The sequence below is a fragment of the Amblyomma americanum genome, chromosome 6, assembly GCF_052857255.1.
Source record: "Amblyomma americanum isolate KBUSLIRL-KWMA chromosome 6, ASM5285725v1, whole genome shotgun sequence".
Lineage (NCBI taxonomy): Eukaryota > Metazoa > Arthropoda > Arachnida > Ixodida > Ixodidae > Amblyomma > Amblyomma americanum.
In genome coordinates this window covers 20,695,572-20,713,524 of record NC_135502.1, presented here as the reverse complement: position 1 = coordinate 20,713,524, position 17,953 = coordinate 20,695,572, and the positions used below count along the sequence as shown (strand labels likewise).

Here is a 17,953-nt window from a genome sequence, read left to right as displayed (position 1 = left end):
AGTCATTGGCAATGTACGTTTCCGTATCCTTCATGTTGCATGCCTTCCTTGATGTTAAATTGCACTCGATACATTTCTCTGCGCACAAAGCCGGATACTGACCACTTTCAACTTTTAACTCCATCAACCTGTTAAAAAACGTGTGGACCACATCGCCCCTTATCGTGCGCTTTTCACGCATATGGCATACTTGCGTGGCTGATGGTAATAGTTGACCCTCGAAGTAATACGCTGACGCCTTCGAACTAGTTGCCCGTGGAGATAATTTTTCGCCGCCTTGCTTTCTCTAGCAAAAAAAGAACGGTCATCACCAAAATGGTTGCAGCTATCATAGCTTTGCATGCCTGAGTTGAAGCTGGTGTACCTGTCTTGTTGTCAGCGTTCAGCCGAACTTAGGTTATTCAACATCCGGTGGGTCATAATTGTAATTTTTTTGCCAGCCTTAAAATTACAGTTATATGTTAACTTGGTAAATGCCTTCTTGGTCTCGTTGTACCCGACATAACTGCATCACCTATATTCCGATGTAATCGCCTACTATTCGTGGCCAAGACGTAAGGAAATGTGTTAGCTACAACCGCCTTCATGCCCTTAAATACACCCCGGACACCTGCCGCCGGCCACTTCTAAAGAAAATCTAAGGCTTCCAAGCGAGTTGTGCGTGAAGAGCAGGACATAACAGTGCAGACATTGTTCAGCTTGACTCTATCTTTTCCCTTAGTACAAGCACAACTAAAGTACAGGCAGCGCCGTTTAACAATCTTGCTCTTTCGCCAACACCTCGACCCCTTCTAATCTCATCCTCGCACAGACGCTCCGGAGTGTGCCGAGGGCGGGACAGCAGAATACGCAGCTGCGCCCGAGCTTCGGGTCGCGTGCGAGGTGCGCGCCAACCCCGACGACGAGCTGCGCTTCGAGTGGCTGGCCAACACCACGAGGCGCGTGGGACGCATCGACAGCCTGGCAGTGAACGGCACTCGGGCACTGGCTCGAGCTGTAGCCAGCAGGGAGCTTGAGTACGGCTTGCTCCTCTGCTGGGCATCCAACAGCGTGGGAAAGCAACCGGAGCCCTGCGTATTCCGCATCGTACAGCCCGGTACGTGTTGCCCTGGTGCGCGTTCGCGAAAAAGTTTCGGCTTTGGCATTTTAGATATCACTAACCGCATGAAGGAGTAATCTTATGACTTCGTGTTGACACATCGCCTGCTCAGTAAGGCATGTTGCTGGGCTAGTTGGTTTAGCATTTTTTGAAGCTTGAAGAAAAAAACCACCTTAACGCAAATAAATTCACACAGACAAAACAAAAGAGACGCCTGTACCTTGTCTCTCTTGTTTTGTCTGTGTGAATTTATTTTTGTTAAGGTGGTTTTTTTTCCCGCTTCAAAAAACACCTGCTACTTAGCTAATGAAGCAGTAATCTTTTGATTTCGTGTTGTCGCATCTCCTGCTACCTAGAGCATGAAGGAGTGATGTTATTAGTTAGTGTTGTCACGCCTGCTGCTACTTAGCGCTTGAAGGAATAATATTATGACTTCGTGATGTCACGCCTGCTGCTACTCATAATTTCTAGCTTTAAATCCTCCCTTTCTATAGTCAGGTCTTTTCCAGAGGATCCATTGTAGGCTTCTGCATATGTGTGAGCAACAATAATATAGTCTCATCTTTTCTCACATGCTGACACATTTTTCCGCATTTTTTTTTCTTTCAGCCCCGCCTGGAAGCCCACACAACTGCACAGTAACGCGGCAAAGCCAGGATGACGTCGTGGTCAGATGCCTGCCTGGCGTCACCGGCGGCCTGCCTGTGACCTTCTTCGCTGAGCTGCATCGCGCAGGACCCGCTTCGTCAATCCTGCTGCTGCCGCTACGGCGCAATACGAGCGACACGCGATGGCCCCAGTTTGTCTTTGCCGGTATTCCGCAGACGGGTCCCCTGTTAGTTCGCGTGTACGCCGCCAACGCGCAAGGGCGTAGCGGAACAGCTGAAGTGCGTTTCCTGGAAGATCCACGACAGCTGCACGACACACAAGGTTCAGCCGGCTTGGGTGAGCGCCTTCTGGCATTCTTTGGTTTCCAGATGTTTGGCGTCGATGGAGCCAAGCCTTTGAACATCGCTGATGAATGTCCGCTACCTAGAGTTTCCTCAATAGCCATGTTCAAAAGAAGTAATTCTTTCCTACTCGGAGTCTGGCCGCGGAGCTTCCAGTTCGGAGCCGAACGCTGCGAACGAATTATTTCGTCTGCCGCTCAAACGAAAGGCGAAAAAAAATTGTGTTGCTCTGCGGCATCGGCATTCTAGGTCACTCTCCACTGTGTGGTCTGAAAGCCAAAGCATGCGCCAAATACTTCTCTTATGTCCCTCAGTGCCCGAAATTCTCTTATAAATGTAGCCCTCCGGGGCTCTATGAGAACACCTCAGTGTTCTTAACATGTAAAAAGTGTTAAATGTATGTAGAACATCTTCGAAACGCACCAAGGAGAAAGCTTTTTTTTTTACTTTTTTGCCTAGCGGTCAATAACAATACCATCCTTTCTTCTTTTGCCCAGCTCTTTCTGATGTGAGCTGAGTTTATTGAAGTACCTATCGAGATCGCGTAAAAATCACAAAACGGTAAACAAATGTAGCTTTAGTGACATTGTATCCACCCCTATCTATGGGCATCCTTAATAAGCGGTGCAATTTTAAGAGTGGAACGCTACATGCAGTGTGCACGTCGAACCCCATCAGTACCCACAAAGTGTGAGACAGAATAAAATAGCTTTTCTGCCTTTGTATAACGGTCTTAAGATGTATACAAATACTTAAGTCGGAAGCAAGCCAGAAGTTGCCGTGCGGCAAGCGAATGAATGATTCGAATTATTCTAATCGATTCGAGTGGTTTAAATGAATTTATGAATTCAGCCGTATGAGCGAGTAGAAAAAATGTACAGCACGTCGCTAATGTATGTGCACGAAAACATGAACGTAATTGTCGCCTGAGCAATGGAGCTCATTTTTAAGAAAAATTCGACGTGTTATTCCGGAAGAATCGGTGCTTGAACAACTCGTCCTTTCGTTCTCATGGAACTCGCGCGGCGATCCCATGCGAATGCTATAAGCAAGCCATAATCTTGGTCAGGTTTTGTACTTTTTGTCGATGCAGTGCTTTCAACTAGAAGCAAACTAATGCTGGAGCTAGAGCTAGAAGTAAACTCAGAATAAAATTCATAAACAATGCGACCTCCGTGGTGACATTTTCACTTGCGTATTCTGTAGTACACCGGTGCACAATGCAACCACCAAAATAATAAACAGCTCCTATGACCACTGGGTGCCACGTGAACTGTTATCGCACAAGCTCAACTGTAATCTTTTTTGTAAGATGAGAACAGCAGATATTGGGATGCCTCATCTCAGTGAGTTGACTATAGCAAAATTCTGTTAAGCGCTTTCATCCAAATACGCAATCGGTGCAGAATGAAATTTCCGCGGCTGTTAGCCTAAAACTCCTCAGCAATTCAGGCTTACTAAAATAGCGCAGCAATGCTCAAAGTGCTGTGCACTTAAAGGGACACTGAGCAAAAAAAGAAGTTTGCCTGTATCGATGGTCTACGGCATTATAGCGACAAAGGAACCGCTCTCCCCGAAAACGGACGTTCTATAAGCTACAAAACAATTTTTTCAAAAAACGAAAGCAGGTGTCGCCATCATCGGCCGGTTTCGCAAGTAAACTAAATGCGTCAGCACCTGATACCATTACTGATCTCGCAGGCAATGCTACACTGCCAATCTCTTCAAAACGGCGGCAACCAGTTCATTTCGGTGCAGACGTCACGAGTTTCAATCGAGTGGCGGGAAAACTTTTAAACTAAATTTTCGCATGCATAACTTTTTTTTTCTGCTGTTGAACAGCCGTTAAATCGTTAAATTACCCGGACAGATCCAGATAGTAACTCTTTACTCGGAATATTTAGATTGAGTCCTCAGTGTAATGGATTGGAGCCCTAGTAGCACATGCTAAGCCTTTTGTATCATCCAGTGAACTTATTATCGCATGATCTGACGAGTTTGTCGCTATCTATGCGCAGACACGAGCACGGCGAGACTCACCAGGAACCTTCTGGGCTTTCTCACCGCGGTGGTGGTCGCGCTCACTTGCGCGATCGTTTGCCTCATTGTGACCAAGCACCGAAAACACAGCCGCAAGCGAAAAGGTGGGCGTCGACCGCAGTGTTTAAACGGGTCCGCTCAAGCCATATTTCTCTTACAGCGCACTTGTTATCGCGGGTTCTGCACAGGTGTCCACAGAGCATTGCGAGGTTTAGTACCTGGTTCAACCCAATTGGGTTGAACCAGGTACTAAGGCGAAGCTCTTAGCCGCCTATTCGTGGCTCGAGCAGCGTCGCCGCCGTCGGTATAAACGAGTGAAACCATAAATAAATAAAAATATTACCGCGACTAGGATTCGAACCCGCGGCGCCGCGAACACATAGGCTTTGCTGGCCACTGCACGAGAACACTAGGCAATCGACGCAGTGATTTATGCCACGTGTTGAACTGCAACACACTCTCGTGCTGGGCATTGCACGTCGTCGTCTTCTTCAACAAATACTGCTATCGGGCTAATACACAAAGTCGCGCGCGCGGTGCATTCCTAATCGTCGTCTTATAAACTACTACTATTATCAACTACTACTATTATCAAGCTGATATCGTCGCCGGACGGACCGACGACCCACAAAAGCAAAACAATGAGCCTACATAGACACTGACAAAGCAGAGCTCAAATTTCGTATGAGGGAGAATAGTAATCGCCCTTAGAATTTTTTTATTCTACTTAATAAGTTAATCAGCTAAAATTATTTGTGCAAAAATTTAGTATTTCCTTTAGGATCAAGCGCATTTCAGTAACAAGTAGAGGAGGTTAAGAAGCAACCAATCCGATTTTTTCTGCCAACGTTTCTTCTCGGTGGTCCTTTTTTCCAGCACTTAAAGAAATCCCGAGAAATATTTTGAAAAAAAAAACACGCGATTGCGTTCTTGCGCTACCGTACTGTTCGAACCCGACCGCGGCGGCTGCGTTTTTATGGAGGAAAAACGCTAAGGCGCCCGTGTGCTGTGCGATGTCAGTGCACGTCAAAGATCCCCAGGTGGTCGAAATTATTCCGGAGCCCTCCACTACGGTGTCTCTTTCTTCCTTTTTTCTTTCAGTACCTTCTTTATCCCTTCCCTAACGGCGCGGTTCAGGTGTCCAACGATATATGAGACAGATACTGCTCCATTTGCTTTCCCCAAAAAAACAATTATTATTATTATTATTATTATTACCGTACTATTATTATTATTATTATTATTATTATTATTATTATTATTATTATTATTATTATTATTATTATTATTATTATTAATATTATTATTATTATTATTATTATTATTATTATTATTATTATTATTATTATTATTATTATTACCGTACTGTAGCTCCGCCAAACGGGTTTTTAACGAACTAAGCGTGCGCGCTGACCGTCTCGAGGTGAGCGGCCGACGCCGGTGTAAGCATTTTTGAAAGCGCGTCAGCACATTGCCGCGCGCCGTCATTTGCGATAAGTGATGGGCACGCCACCGAGAGCCATTTCAGATTGAGTTTTCACTGAGCCATCGCACAGACGAAACAAAAAAAAAAGGAAGGGAAAGCAGTGAAGTTGCGCAGTTAGGGGTAGCCTGTGTTTTCTTTTATATCCCTGTATATTTATATCGATGTGCAGCCCGCCAAACTGAGCGGTGGCCGCTTACTTGGGCGTGGTCAGCGAGCACGTTTCGTTCGCTCAAAACGCGGTTGAGAGCGCGGCAATATTGAAGCGCGTGTGCGTAGTCGCGTGATATTTTTTTTTTTCATATTTCGCGGGCTCTCTTTAATTGCATAAAAAAAGAGAAACACGCAGGAGGTACATTTACACACAATCTGTTCGCTTGCTTCCTTGTTTACTCTTTCTAGAAGTCACCAAAACGCACTTGGCCCCAACGTGAACATTAAAAACTTTGCATGACTCATTTTGGTTAATTAGGCAATTAAGGTAAACAATGTGTCTTTAGTTTCACCCAGCGGCGGTTTCCCGCGTTTTTTGATCCTTAACTCAAGTTACGTGAAGCGCCCTTGAGCAGCAGCAGTTTTGGCGAAGTTAGTAGAATGCACCTGTTTTTTGCTTGACTGATATCTATTTGGTAGTTCAAATATTTTAGCTGTGGGTGAAAATTTTTTTGTGCAAAAATATTTAGCATCAACTTCTTTTCAGGGATGCCGTAGTGTTCGCTCTAGTCGAGGAGTTAAACATTTACAAATTTGACTGGAAAATAAGAAATTAAAAGTTTACGTTACTGAAGGATGTGAGCAGGCAGTGTTAACAGCGAGCCTTTTAACAGAAAAAAGCTGTCAAAACAGGCACAGCTGATGCATGCAGTAACCATAGATGAAGACAGTCTATTAATGGCACACAAAACTTTGATCAAGTACCTTCACAATGTTGATGTATTTTGGTGCAAAAAAAAATGCTTTCAAGTTACAGCTCGCATGGCCTACTTGGCATGTCAACATTCACTTCAGCTGCATGTCAACGGCTAAGACCGGACGTTTATTACAACCCTCAAATTATATACCATGTAATACGACCGATGACGAGAGAACTCTGCATAACGCTGTCCTCCATTTCATCGCATTCGTAGAGTTTTGGATATATTGGAAGCCGCTGCTATCATTAACGTCTGCTACAGGGCATACATGTCTTCGTATCTTTTTTTCTGTCCAGGTTCTAAAGGGATAGTCAAGCTGAAAAAGTAAGTCGCAAGCTCCGCAAGGCAAGCGCGCACATTTTGTATATTTGGTCGTTTTAGCGCCACGTTTTCATTTTTTGGAAAATCGATTGTTTTCTAAATGTGGCTGCATATGCGCATGAGCATAGTTGCACCAGCTGGCGCTGCGAAGACGCAACGTGAAAACGACGAAGCAGCAGCCAACAAAAAGAAACTGGATGCAACTCGAACGATTGGAGTACTTCTCACCCCGAAGGAAGGATTAGCGAGAAGATTAAATGAAGGCTTAACACCAGGAGCGTCGAGTTCGGAACAAGATTTAACGACAAGAGCGTTTACTCTCGTGTTCGATTATCAGCGACAGTATGGTCATTACGGCTGAAGCCTTCGCGCGCGCCCCTTTTAACATTCTAGTATGTAGTTTAAAAACATACGGAACTAGTGGCACATAAACCAGCACAACGCTGTATCGATCCGCAGCATATATACGCGGTGCTCGAATCGCTGTCTTTCTTAACGCGAGGCGCGTTAGGAAAGACGTTGACTGCTTCGCTTTTGTATTTTCTATTATGCTTGACGTCACACAAAATCGAATCGGACTTTCTGTAAAAGGCAAACACCAAGAAGAGTTGACGCTTGTCTTGCGCAGATGTTCTCAAGAGGAAACGTTCCACGATTGCGCTTCCAGCGGCATCGTTTGCTTGTCACCAGATCTAATCACAACCAAGTACTGCATGTCAGGCGAGTAGCACAGCACATGCCAGCATGATTTTTTTCCCGGAATCCTGCATGTGTATGCGCGTGCGTGCGTGCGTGCGTGCAAGATTACGTGCGTGCGAGTCTGTGAGCACAAGGCAGCAAAGAAAACAGGCCACCTTGGTCTTAAGAACATGACTGTTTCAGAAGGAAAACCTCCGTGATTTATAGAAAAGACATAAGCCAACCTCTGGCCCCACATTGCACTTACCTCGAAGTGTCTTGTTAGCAGATATGTATGGAGATGCTTCGGACTTGCGTTCTACTGTTGGGGAGAAAAGTGTCCGGAAGCGCAACTGCCCGCAATACACGCATCGCTTGAGGCGGTATACTATTGTATCGCCGTGTTCATTCCTGCAGAAGGGACGATTGTCCGAGTGTGTCCCCGGAACAGTGTTACAGTCCTTTGGCTCCATACTGCGTAGGAACGTTCCGCAGGTTGCCGGCGCCTTATCAGAGCGGCGTCATACGCCTAGAAGCTCAAACTTGTCGACTCATAACGTAGGCAGCATCTCGCACCAAGCCAAAGGAATGCAGAAAAGAGGCTTCCAAACGATCACCCTTTGGCGCGCTAGTGGGCGCGCCATTCTCGGACCACTAGGCGACGCTGGTGACGCAGCGATACATTCGAGCCACCGGCTGCGCGTCTTGAGCCCTTCTGTCCCAGACAGTACGCCCGCCATAGCAGCAAACGAAAGAACACCGGTCTGGCTGTCCGAAAATAATAGACCTCAGGAAAGCAATAATTATTTCAGTGCCAGATCAGCAAAGCTAGTCCCACATAAGAACAAGTCGCGGTTGGCCGGCGCCCATGAGCTGACCAATGAGCTGCCCGAAAGGATCGGGGCTTAAGCTGACCGGCAAGATATGCTGCAGGAGTACCTTTATTCAAGGGCACTTAAAAGCGCCATTTGCCGATCACCCCCGCCCCCTAACCTTCGAACAGCTTAATGAAATCGGGCTTAGAATAGCTGACGCCAGTTACAGCCTCTAGGGCGGTGCATGCAGCATGCATAGGTATGTATGTCATTCTACCACCTTGATGCATAACGATGGTTAGCCTGTTTAGGAGATAGAAAAGGTGATCGGCGAAACGATCGGGAACGTCGTTGGTCGTCTACCTGGAAAATCCGTCGAAGTGAAGTAGGTTTCAAACAAGGAATCAACTAGAATGCCTGCGCTGAGGAGGCGCTAACTGCACTTAATGTTTTGTTTGAAACACACTGTACGTGAACCGCTTTGGGACGTTAAACCCCCATAAACCAAACGTGCTGCTCTTTGGCCAGAGTTGCCACACGCCATTAAAATTAATCATAATCATTATCGAGTACAACCAGCTAGGTTCTCTCACTAGTATAGCTTATATCTAGAGCGAGTTAATAAAAAATTACTCTTTCTTGGTTTTCTGCTCTTTTGCTAATGTTCTGTTTTCAGGTCTGCAGCATAATTAAGCTGTGACAGGAAATTTCACAGTGACTTCACTCAGGTGGCGCAGCGGTCAGAGACAATCGCACTGAGAGGGAGGTCACGGCGCTAAATTTACCGCGTTTTTTCTTAACGTTCTTTAAATTATTCCATTGCGTTGTTGCGATCTACTATGCAGACAACCAGGCAGACCTCTCCCGTTACATTAAAGTTCTCCCCCTCCTCCTATGCGGCCAACTAGGCTTGTCGAAACGACAACCGACACACGACGCAGCGCAAGGTCGCCCAGCAGATGAAGAATAACACAATGCACTTCTCAGTACAGCCGCTTTATTTATAAGCCCTTAGTTTCTAAAGTCGTCTTGACTGTCTGTTCTGTCAGGCGGTGCAAGCAACGCGATTTATTTCATCATCATATGTGCCATAGCGTCACCCTTATAACTATTCCCTGTCTTGAAGTGTGCAAATTTTACCTAAGCAGATAATCCTGACACGGAGGCACCCTCACCATTGATGCATGACAAGATGGCGGCCGAAACAGCGTTGGATGCACGGTACATGAGCAAGGATTCCCTGCACCCTGTCGCGTCCCTTCAGGTGAGCACTGGTTGGAGCGGCTGCTTCGCAAAGAGCTTTTAAGCGTTTGCTTCATCCCGACGGCTCTGTGTACCTCGTACTGATACCACTGCAACTTATTGCCATTACAGTCAAACGTGAGGATATTTGAGGTGCTTCAGAAGTAAGCACTAAGATAATCTTAGGTAGCGGACGTTCGCGCACAAGTGCAGGTGTTGGAGCACGTATTTAGTCTCATTCTTGCCCTTCGTCTTACTCAACCTTATTGTTTAGAAATAATTTTATACCAGTTCATTGCAAAGCACTAATGCTTGTCTTTCTTTACGCCTTGCGTGTGTTCTTATGAAACGTGTGGTGAGCAGTACCATTACTAAATGCTGAGGTTAAGCGTATATAAGGTTTTAGAGCAGAGTTCTTAAGCGCCCGTCCCTGAGTTCCGCGTCGTAGTTGTCGGCGCAGTCGTCGCCATTGCCGGCGAAACCGGTTGTCCAGGTAGAAAAGAGAAGCACCACCTGGAAGGTGGCTAGCAGCGTCATACGCCACCTGCCAGCGGTGGAAGGTGGCCTATAAAGCGCTGCACTCAAATTTCACATTACCGACTACCGTAATTATCTGTAAAATTTTTTTTAAGTACGAATAGCAATTAGGAAATACAACCGAATATCTAATAGTGAGGCTCAGGTGCATTTATTCAGGGAAGCATTTTTATTTGCACGCGCCGCAACATTAAAGTGCAGCGCTTGTGTTGTCTTTTTTTCTTCCACCGTACATCGTCTGTTAAAGTTGTTGCTTTCAAAATCCAACAGCAACTGTCTCGGCTGTACGCATTGCAACAATTGGTTGTTTGAAAATTGAACAAGTAAGCCTTAACGCTAACTTCAAGCCCGGATCGGTAATATAACAGGATGAAACATAATTCTTAATCACAAAAATATATCTTAATCTCAAAAGACCCCAGTGCAGCTGAGAAAAATATTTCGGTTCGGAGCACACTACTTTTTTTTTACAAAAACTGCAAATACCAAGTTCTAATTATGTAATGTAAATCAATGATCACAGGCTTTCATGAAAAAATATATGAGCATTTTAAACTTATATACCGAAAAATTTTAACCGTGCAGGACCAAGGTGTCCATGACGCTCTTGTGCTGCAGATTACGGCGTCTAAATCTTTACTTACGTCTATCGGGGCTATCTCTGACCAACTTCTGTGAGTCTCATTGCGAAATTGAGTCCATAGATCAATTTTTCCTCGTTTGCCGGCGGCTCGCTTCTCTCCGTAGTATATACTCGGAGATCCCCCTCGCTCGACTAGGGCTTCCTCTATTCCGATTGTCTTCTCCTCCGGAGCATGCGCCAAGGAATATGCCCTGAAGCCAGTGTGCGATTATATCCACGACAATATAATTGCATCAAGTCGACTCCTCTACTAGAATGAGAATTCACGCATTTTTCATTTCTGTTTTTCTTTTCTTTTTCTTTTTATCCAAATTCCAGTCTAGGACACCAAATAATGCAATTACTCCACTCCTTGCCCATTAGTGCGTTTGTATCCGCAATGCACCCTGGCCAATCCCCCGTCGTGGGTATGTACCGTTAAGCCTGAGGTCATCATCATCATCAACCCACAACTCTTGCCAGCACCTACTGTTCGCGCCAAAAAATCAAGTTCCTCTTCATCTTTCTTCTGAATCACTGCTACCTTGCATGAGTGTTACAGGAAAAGGTCATCTTATTTTACATTCTTGAGCACTGCTCTGCTTTTCTTGCTTTGTCCTTCTTTTCAGTTGACAACATTCGTCGGAAGCTGCTGCACCAAGGTGCGCAGGCCACTTCCAGGTTCTCCTGCTTTCAGTGGCTCCCTCTCGTCGTCCAGTTTTCGGCGCCATCACGAGCACCCCTCCGCAAGAAACCAGGCTCCATACACTATTCGCGTGATGCACACGGATCAGGAGGTGAGGGTGTTCAATTTCCCAGACACATAGTCTTCTTCCTCGCCAGTTAAAATTGCTTTTCTGTCCATCGCTATGTTTTTAGATGTGTGCAATTGAAATGAAGCGTGACATGCAATGGACTATTTCAGTTTCACGTAAGTAATGGCCCAATTCCAGGACTATCGACATTTATTGTTGGTGCAGATGCCACAAGTCTAAAAAGTACTTGATATCGAAGTTCTAATTATGAAATATTTCTTTACTTTTTTCGTGCTTGTTCTTTTAATACCCAGGGAAGCAGTGGGGGAAACAAACTACTCCTCATATTGCTTCTGAGCGAAACAGAAATCTAAACGTTACAAGGTCTGAGCGAATTCCCCTTTGTACCGGCACTAGAATCCGTAAGGAATAGAGGATATTTGAGAAAAGCAAACGGAAACCGAAACCAATAGCTTGATCCCCGCTTCGCTCAACCTCTCGTGTATTTCTCCGCACGTTTATAGACTCGAACGAAAACAGTACAGCACATGCGTTTCAATAGATGTCGCACTGTTACGATGAGTGTTCTTGCACTCTCAACCATTTTGCGAATGTGTTTATGTTTCTTCTCATGCAACATCATCTTCAAAAGATATCATAGCTATGCGCACAAGAATAGCGCCTACAGTACTAGGTATATGGCACTGAAGAAAAGCTTTGTAATTTTTACAAACACCAACAGCGACAGCCAGCCCATCAACATCAACAAGATGCAGAAGCGCAGAGAAGATATCGTTACGCAAAGAATACTGTGCCAGTACAGCAGGATAAAACAAAATTCTCAAACACTTGAGAGTAGTCAGTATACAATGCGCCAGGAGACTCCCGCCTTCCATAACTCACGATTACTTGCGCGTGAACTCGGTTCCGCGTCGGTTCCCGTGAGAATCCGCAGAGTGCATTCTTGGCGGGCCGTTTCAGCGGCGCGCTCACCGAATCGTAAATCAATAAGCCGGCGCGGCTCCTTTCTAGAAATAACTCCGCGGCTCTCGTGTCCCGATCTCGTACGCGCGGCGAATGCGCGCTCGTCTTACGCAGATGCCCTGAGTGCTGTGCAATGCGCCGCTGTTGCGTGCCTGCCCGAAGAACTTTGACACGATGTCGCTCTTTCGGGAATTCCCAAGCGATTTCGAGATAGCACGTTACTACGGGGACGTGAAAGCCTCCGTATTAATTGAGAGGCCTACTGGCCATTAGTGCAAATTCAAAGATGCCACTTCAAGGTACTGCAGAGAATAGAAAGCCTGTTGATTCATAGTGCGCGTGCGGTGTTCATTAGATAACGGAGCAACATGAGGAGTGCGCCATAGATTTTTCCGGAAGCAACGTGTGATGAAGTACAGATATCTATATAGCGCTTTAGGGAAATGTACTCACTAATGTATACTTAAAAAGTGGAGTTTGTAAATATACTGAACGCGGTATGGTCTAAATATTGCCCGACAAGACTCGAGTACAACTGTCACCGGTGTAGTAGTCTGCAGACAATGCAACCCGCGGAAGAGTTGTTCCTGGTTGCGTGTCTAGCAACCGGAACTGCTAGCAGTGGGCACTGTTTGCCATAGTTGCCATAAATAAAACACCTGCGTTTCCTCTCCATTGACTCGAGTGCGTGTGCAGCTCCCCGAAATATGTATGGCGCCTAAGGTAACGAAGGGCTGACCTTGTACGGCACCAATTGTTTGAAGATTGCAGTCTTTCATTTCGTCTAAGGTTACAAGATGACAACGGTCTAAATACGTTGCCTTATAAAGTCGAAACCTTTCTTGGCCCCATACGTTACGAGGTATGTGACGTTGATGGCATGAGGCCCATTTAAGCTTTTCATGGCAGCTTTTCTTCTGACGTAAATCAATGAGGAAAGCGTGGCACTTTCTTTTTGTATTTTAAATTTGTCACTTCATGCAGACTGCTGAGAGTCTTGTGCTGTCCAGGATAAGGCACACTCCTTAGGAATCTGGCACCACCCTTAATGCTCCTATATAGCGCAGGATTAGTAGCTTGAGGCCGGCAATTTTTCTCACATAACAATCCAACTACTCACTGCTTCGCAGTGCGCACCTCGGTTCGTACATCGTCATTACGTGCGGCGTATTTTTCTTACTTGTCGACGATTGTTGCCAGGTGCTGTGAAACTGAGAATCCAGCATATTATCTATCTTTCCCCCATTAAACTTCGTCTAAAGAAGATGACAAAGACAAAGCAGATGACTCGTGACGACGAAGAAGATAGCCCTGCGAGTCAGCCGTATTGCTATCGCCACGAGTGTCTGTGCCCGACATGGTTGCCCTCAGACTGCTTTCGCCGCTTCTCCCGTCCTCCCAGCTCTTTTAAATAAACCACCGCCTTACATGTGCTTCGGTATTGCTCCTGTGCATAGCTTCGGATCTAATATTCTGCGTGCCCTGATTAGAGCACTCAGTGAAAGAAATGCTGTGACCTGGTCCCAGAAACCGGCCACACGTTCATTGTGTACCTGGTTTTTGGTGTCATAAGAGACTAGTCCTAATCACTGTAGTTGGATCTAGTGGAACGAAGGCGCCTAAAAATAAAATTAATTCGCTTTGTCCACAGTAATGCGGCAAAGAAAGGAGCACTGATTTCTAGAGATCAGGCAACAGAATTCGTTTCTTTTATTCGTACGCTGCTCGGTACGACGAAAAGTTATCCCGTAAAACCTCGTTATTCCGAACCTCGTAAATCTGAAAAACCTGGGTGATCCTGACAACCCCTCTGGTCCCATTAAACACATATACTATTCTGTGACGTCAAACTCTCGCTAATTTGGAGGAATTCGGCCGCGCTTCGGTTAATCCGGACAGACGGCGGGGCTCACATGTTGCTCTTGTCCTCTGCACAGAGCCAGGAGATGGGATGATGAGGATGGTGAGTGAGCCACTGAAAGGTCTGGTAGCACTAGTGTGTCTGGTGCCCAACCAAAATGCAAAGCTGCAGTGTACTCATCGCCATGAACATGAGTCGCAATACCTGAAGCTGTTTTTTTTTTCTTTTGTGAGCGCTCAGCCATTCCCTTTGTTTTTGTTGCGTGCATGTCGTGGACCGTGCTGTCAGCGTTCTTCGCATTATCGCTTAGCCTGTAATTGTTTTACATTACGTCGTGTGCGGCTTTTAATGACTCGCGTGTCCCAGAGGATAGCTCTGTCGGTTCATCCAATGTGCGCATATTGTATCAGCGGGTCTGACTGCAAAAATAAATCGTAACTGCTAAGTAAATTTCTCGGACAAGGCGATCAACGATCGCAGTTCTTATTTTCAAGAAATAAAGATATGTTGACGAGGTACACATTGTCGCTTTTTGTTATTTACTCCGATAATTCATAATTCCTATAATTATGACATCCTGCCTGGTCTTGCGAAATCATAACTAACGGAGTTTAACAGTAAATAACAACGTTGCGCATAAAGCGCTTCCCCTTTAGTGAAGAAAATCCATTTTTCAGGGCTGCGGCAGGCGTTGGTTCTTTCATACCTTATACCACCATAGCTATTAATTTGCTGCCTCGCGTAACTATCTTCAGAGTCTTATAAAAGCCTTGCTCCTAAGACGTTTATAATTTACTTCCCCAAGTCTGTTTGCTTTTTCTCCACATCTGTACAATAACAAATAACTATGGCGAGATTTTAACCGCAGCTTCCAGCCGTCCATAGCCATTTCTGAAACTTGAAAAAAATTTTGTAATTAGTTACTCGGTCATCATAAGCTAGTCTTTTTCCTGCAGTATGTTGCGCAGTGTTGTCTTCATACTTCATAAGGTAAAATAACGAGATAACTTGCCTAGCTCACATAATCATTTTATAAAATCCTGGAAAAATATATTTTAGATATTTATTTTACGGCCATACGCCAAGTGGCTTTTAAACATCTGCATCACTCAACCTGAGATTTTCCTGTGTCTCAAGAGCGATCATTAAAACACCCACGAAGATTCAGACCTTCCCTTGCGGCGAATCGCTTAAATATCTCCCTATCTTATAACGTTCCGCAACGCTAGCTTGCCCCAGGTAGGACATGCGCAGTTGGCACTTCATGCACCATACAGCCTCACGAACTGCTGAGACGTCACTTCCTGGGGACAAGGCCTCGTTTTGAGGATTTCATTTCTGCTTATTTCTCTCTCTTGCGCGGCACCTTCTTACACGTGCATTGCCCCTTCCGATGCGCTTGTCTGTCATGTTCGCAGAGGCCCAGAGATGTGCGAAATAATCAGCAACTGATGCGCACCGAAACTCGCAGGAACTTGAAAGGAACACTGAAGGCAGCTCCGTGTAATTATTTTTCTCGGTAAAAATTAATCCTCCGCCTCTTTCTGCAGAAAAATACGAATTTACGGCTGAAAAATTGGTTTAGACCGTTTTCTAGACGCTCCATTCAAACTCGCTATGTCTACGCCGAGAAGGACTGGTTGCTGCCGTTTCGAAGTGAATGGCTGTATAGCATAGCCTTTGGGATCAGCATCAAAATTCTGTGCCGAAGCACGCAGTTTACTTGTCGAATGGACCGATGATAGCGACACCTGTATTTATTTTTTTGTTCCTTGCTAGAAAATAAAAGCCCCGTTTTCGGTGAAGTGGTCTCTGTCGTTATAATGCCGTAGTCTATTGACAATGGCCGACTTCAGTGTGTCCTTCGTATCCTTTTATTGTTCTCAAACACCACTGTACTGATTTTTTTAATATGGTTAGAGTAAACGTATGGCCGCCACTTGGAATACGAAATGAAAAACCAGCTTTATCTGTTAATTTTCCTGTCAAGTTCAAGTCATGTATGAAGTCATGAAGTGTTGCGACACAACCTTCTCATGACTATAGTTCAGACGCATGTTTCCGCATCCAGTTCAGGACAGCAAGCTGCCGGGCTAGTTGGTGCTACGGGATGCGAGATGTAACTTTCATCTTGGCGTCTTTTCTCTTCTCTCTCGTCCAGCTTTCGCGCAGACTTTCTCGCATCATTCTCGTAACCAGATACGTGTGTTACAAACATGTGCCTTCGCCTTCTCTGCTTTCAGCATGAAAGATGCGAGACACTTGCATGATGACCCACATCCCTAAGCGCCCGCCTTAAAGAAAGAAGGATTCGTCTCTGTTGTTCCGGCGCAGTCGGCAAGACCATCTATGCTGGACTGTGGGCACAACGCTAGACGTCGACGCATGACGCCCTGTACTGCAAGCACCTGTTAAAATGCTCTCAAGAAATGTGTTTCGTGCGTTCAGACTGCCATAGGATTAACTTCAAAGTAGGCCCCGCAACAACTGAATCACCTTTCGAATCTTCAAAAAGCCGTCGGTTTGTCTTTCATTATGTGGGTGCTTACTACCGATGCACGGCGTCCTCTGATCAAAATGGTACTGCATGCTCGCCACAGAGTTCTCACTCTCGGACATTTTTGGTGGGAAGACGAAACTGAACCAACTCTTTGAGCCAATAAAATGTTTAACCAAGTAAACAGTCTTTTTGTGTTCCTAAAGCACAATTAAGCGCCGAGTCACCATTCTTGCATCAACATGCGTTACAAAACAGCGACCAGTAAGCGAAATCCGCTAAACATCCTGCAACGCGCGTCACGCACGACCTCTCATGTCGAACAAATTACCTTAAAACGTGAATACTATGTATTATAATGCACAAATTATATTAAATATGTTTCGCTTGCTTTTCTAGAACCAGCTCCCCACGGCATTCTCATGCCATAACAAACGAGATCCGCAGAGACCATGCACTAGAGACTTCAGATATTCAACACTGATGTTTATAATCTTCAAATACACTCAAACGGCACCACACTTTACCCTACATTTTATTCCATTTCATTCCGTATTGCTCTACGTCTTGTTCTTTTACGCCCCCCTCATTCCTTTCCCCCAGTGCAGGGTAGCCAACCGAAACATTCTTCTGGTTAACCTCCCTGCCTTTCCTCTACCACATTTCTTTCTCTCTCTCTCTCTCATTCCAGCGTCCCTAGTGCATGCTTCTCGTGAGTGATCAATGAACACTCTGTATAGCCCGAACACGCAGACTCATGTTCACCTATAAGTCTAGATGAATACAAGCCTTCCCGGGATGACCCAGGCGGCTTTACCACAACAAATACCTTGTCAGTCCTCACAAAGTTTCGTACAAATATCCTAACACGAAACTTACAGCCGCCGCGGTGGCTCAGTGGTTATAGCGCTCGGCTGTCTCGAAAGACACCGGCTCGATCCCGGCCGCGGCGATCACGTTTCGATGGAGGCGAAATGCTAGAGGCCCGCGTACTGTGCGATGTCAGTGCCCGTTAAAGAACCCCAGGTGTTCGAAATTACCGGAGCCCTTCACTACGGCGTCCATCATAGTCTGAGTCGCTTTGGGACGTTGAACCCTCCTTAAAAAAAAACTTACACCCCAACCCTACTCTTCAAACAGTGCTTGTAATCCTGT

The 17,953-nt window shown here is 45.6% G+C and overlaps 1 protein-coding gene across 1 annotated transcript in view; it reads left to right on the top strand.

Moving 5' to 3' along the window:
* LOC144094586 (neural cell adhesion molecule 2-like) overlaps positions 1-16,979 on the top strand; it is a 54,581-nt gene extending 37,602 nt beyond the window's left edge. Inside the window, exons 7-14 of the mRNA XM_077628505.1 lie at positions 812-1,096; positions 1,709-2,044; positions 4,068-4,193; positions 6,783-6,810; positions 7,436-7,527; positions 9,449-9,564; positions 11,331-11,498; positions 16,545-16,979. Coding sequence (XP_077484631.1) covers positions 812-1,096; positions 1,709-2,044; positions 4,068-4,193; positions 6,783-6,810; positions 7,436-7,527; positions 9,449-9,564; positions 11,331-11,498; positions 16,545-16,571 — 1,178 coding nt within the window. The 3' untranslated portion in view covers positions 16,572-16,979. The remainder of the gene's footprint in view (positions 1-811; positions 1,097-1,708; positions 2,045-4,067; positions 4,194-6,782; positions 6,811-7,435; positions 7,528-9,448; positions 9,565-11,330; positions 11,499-16,544) is intronic.
* Positions 16,980-17,953: the final 974 nt, after the last annotated feature.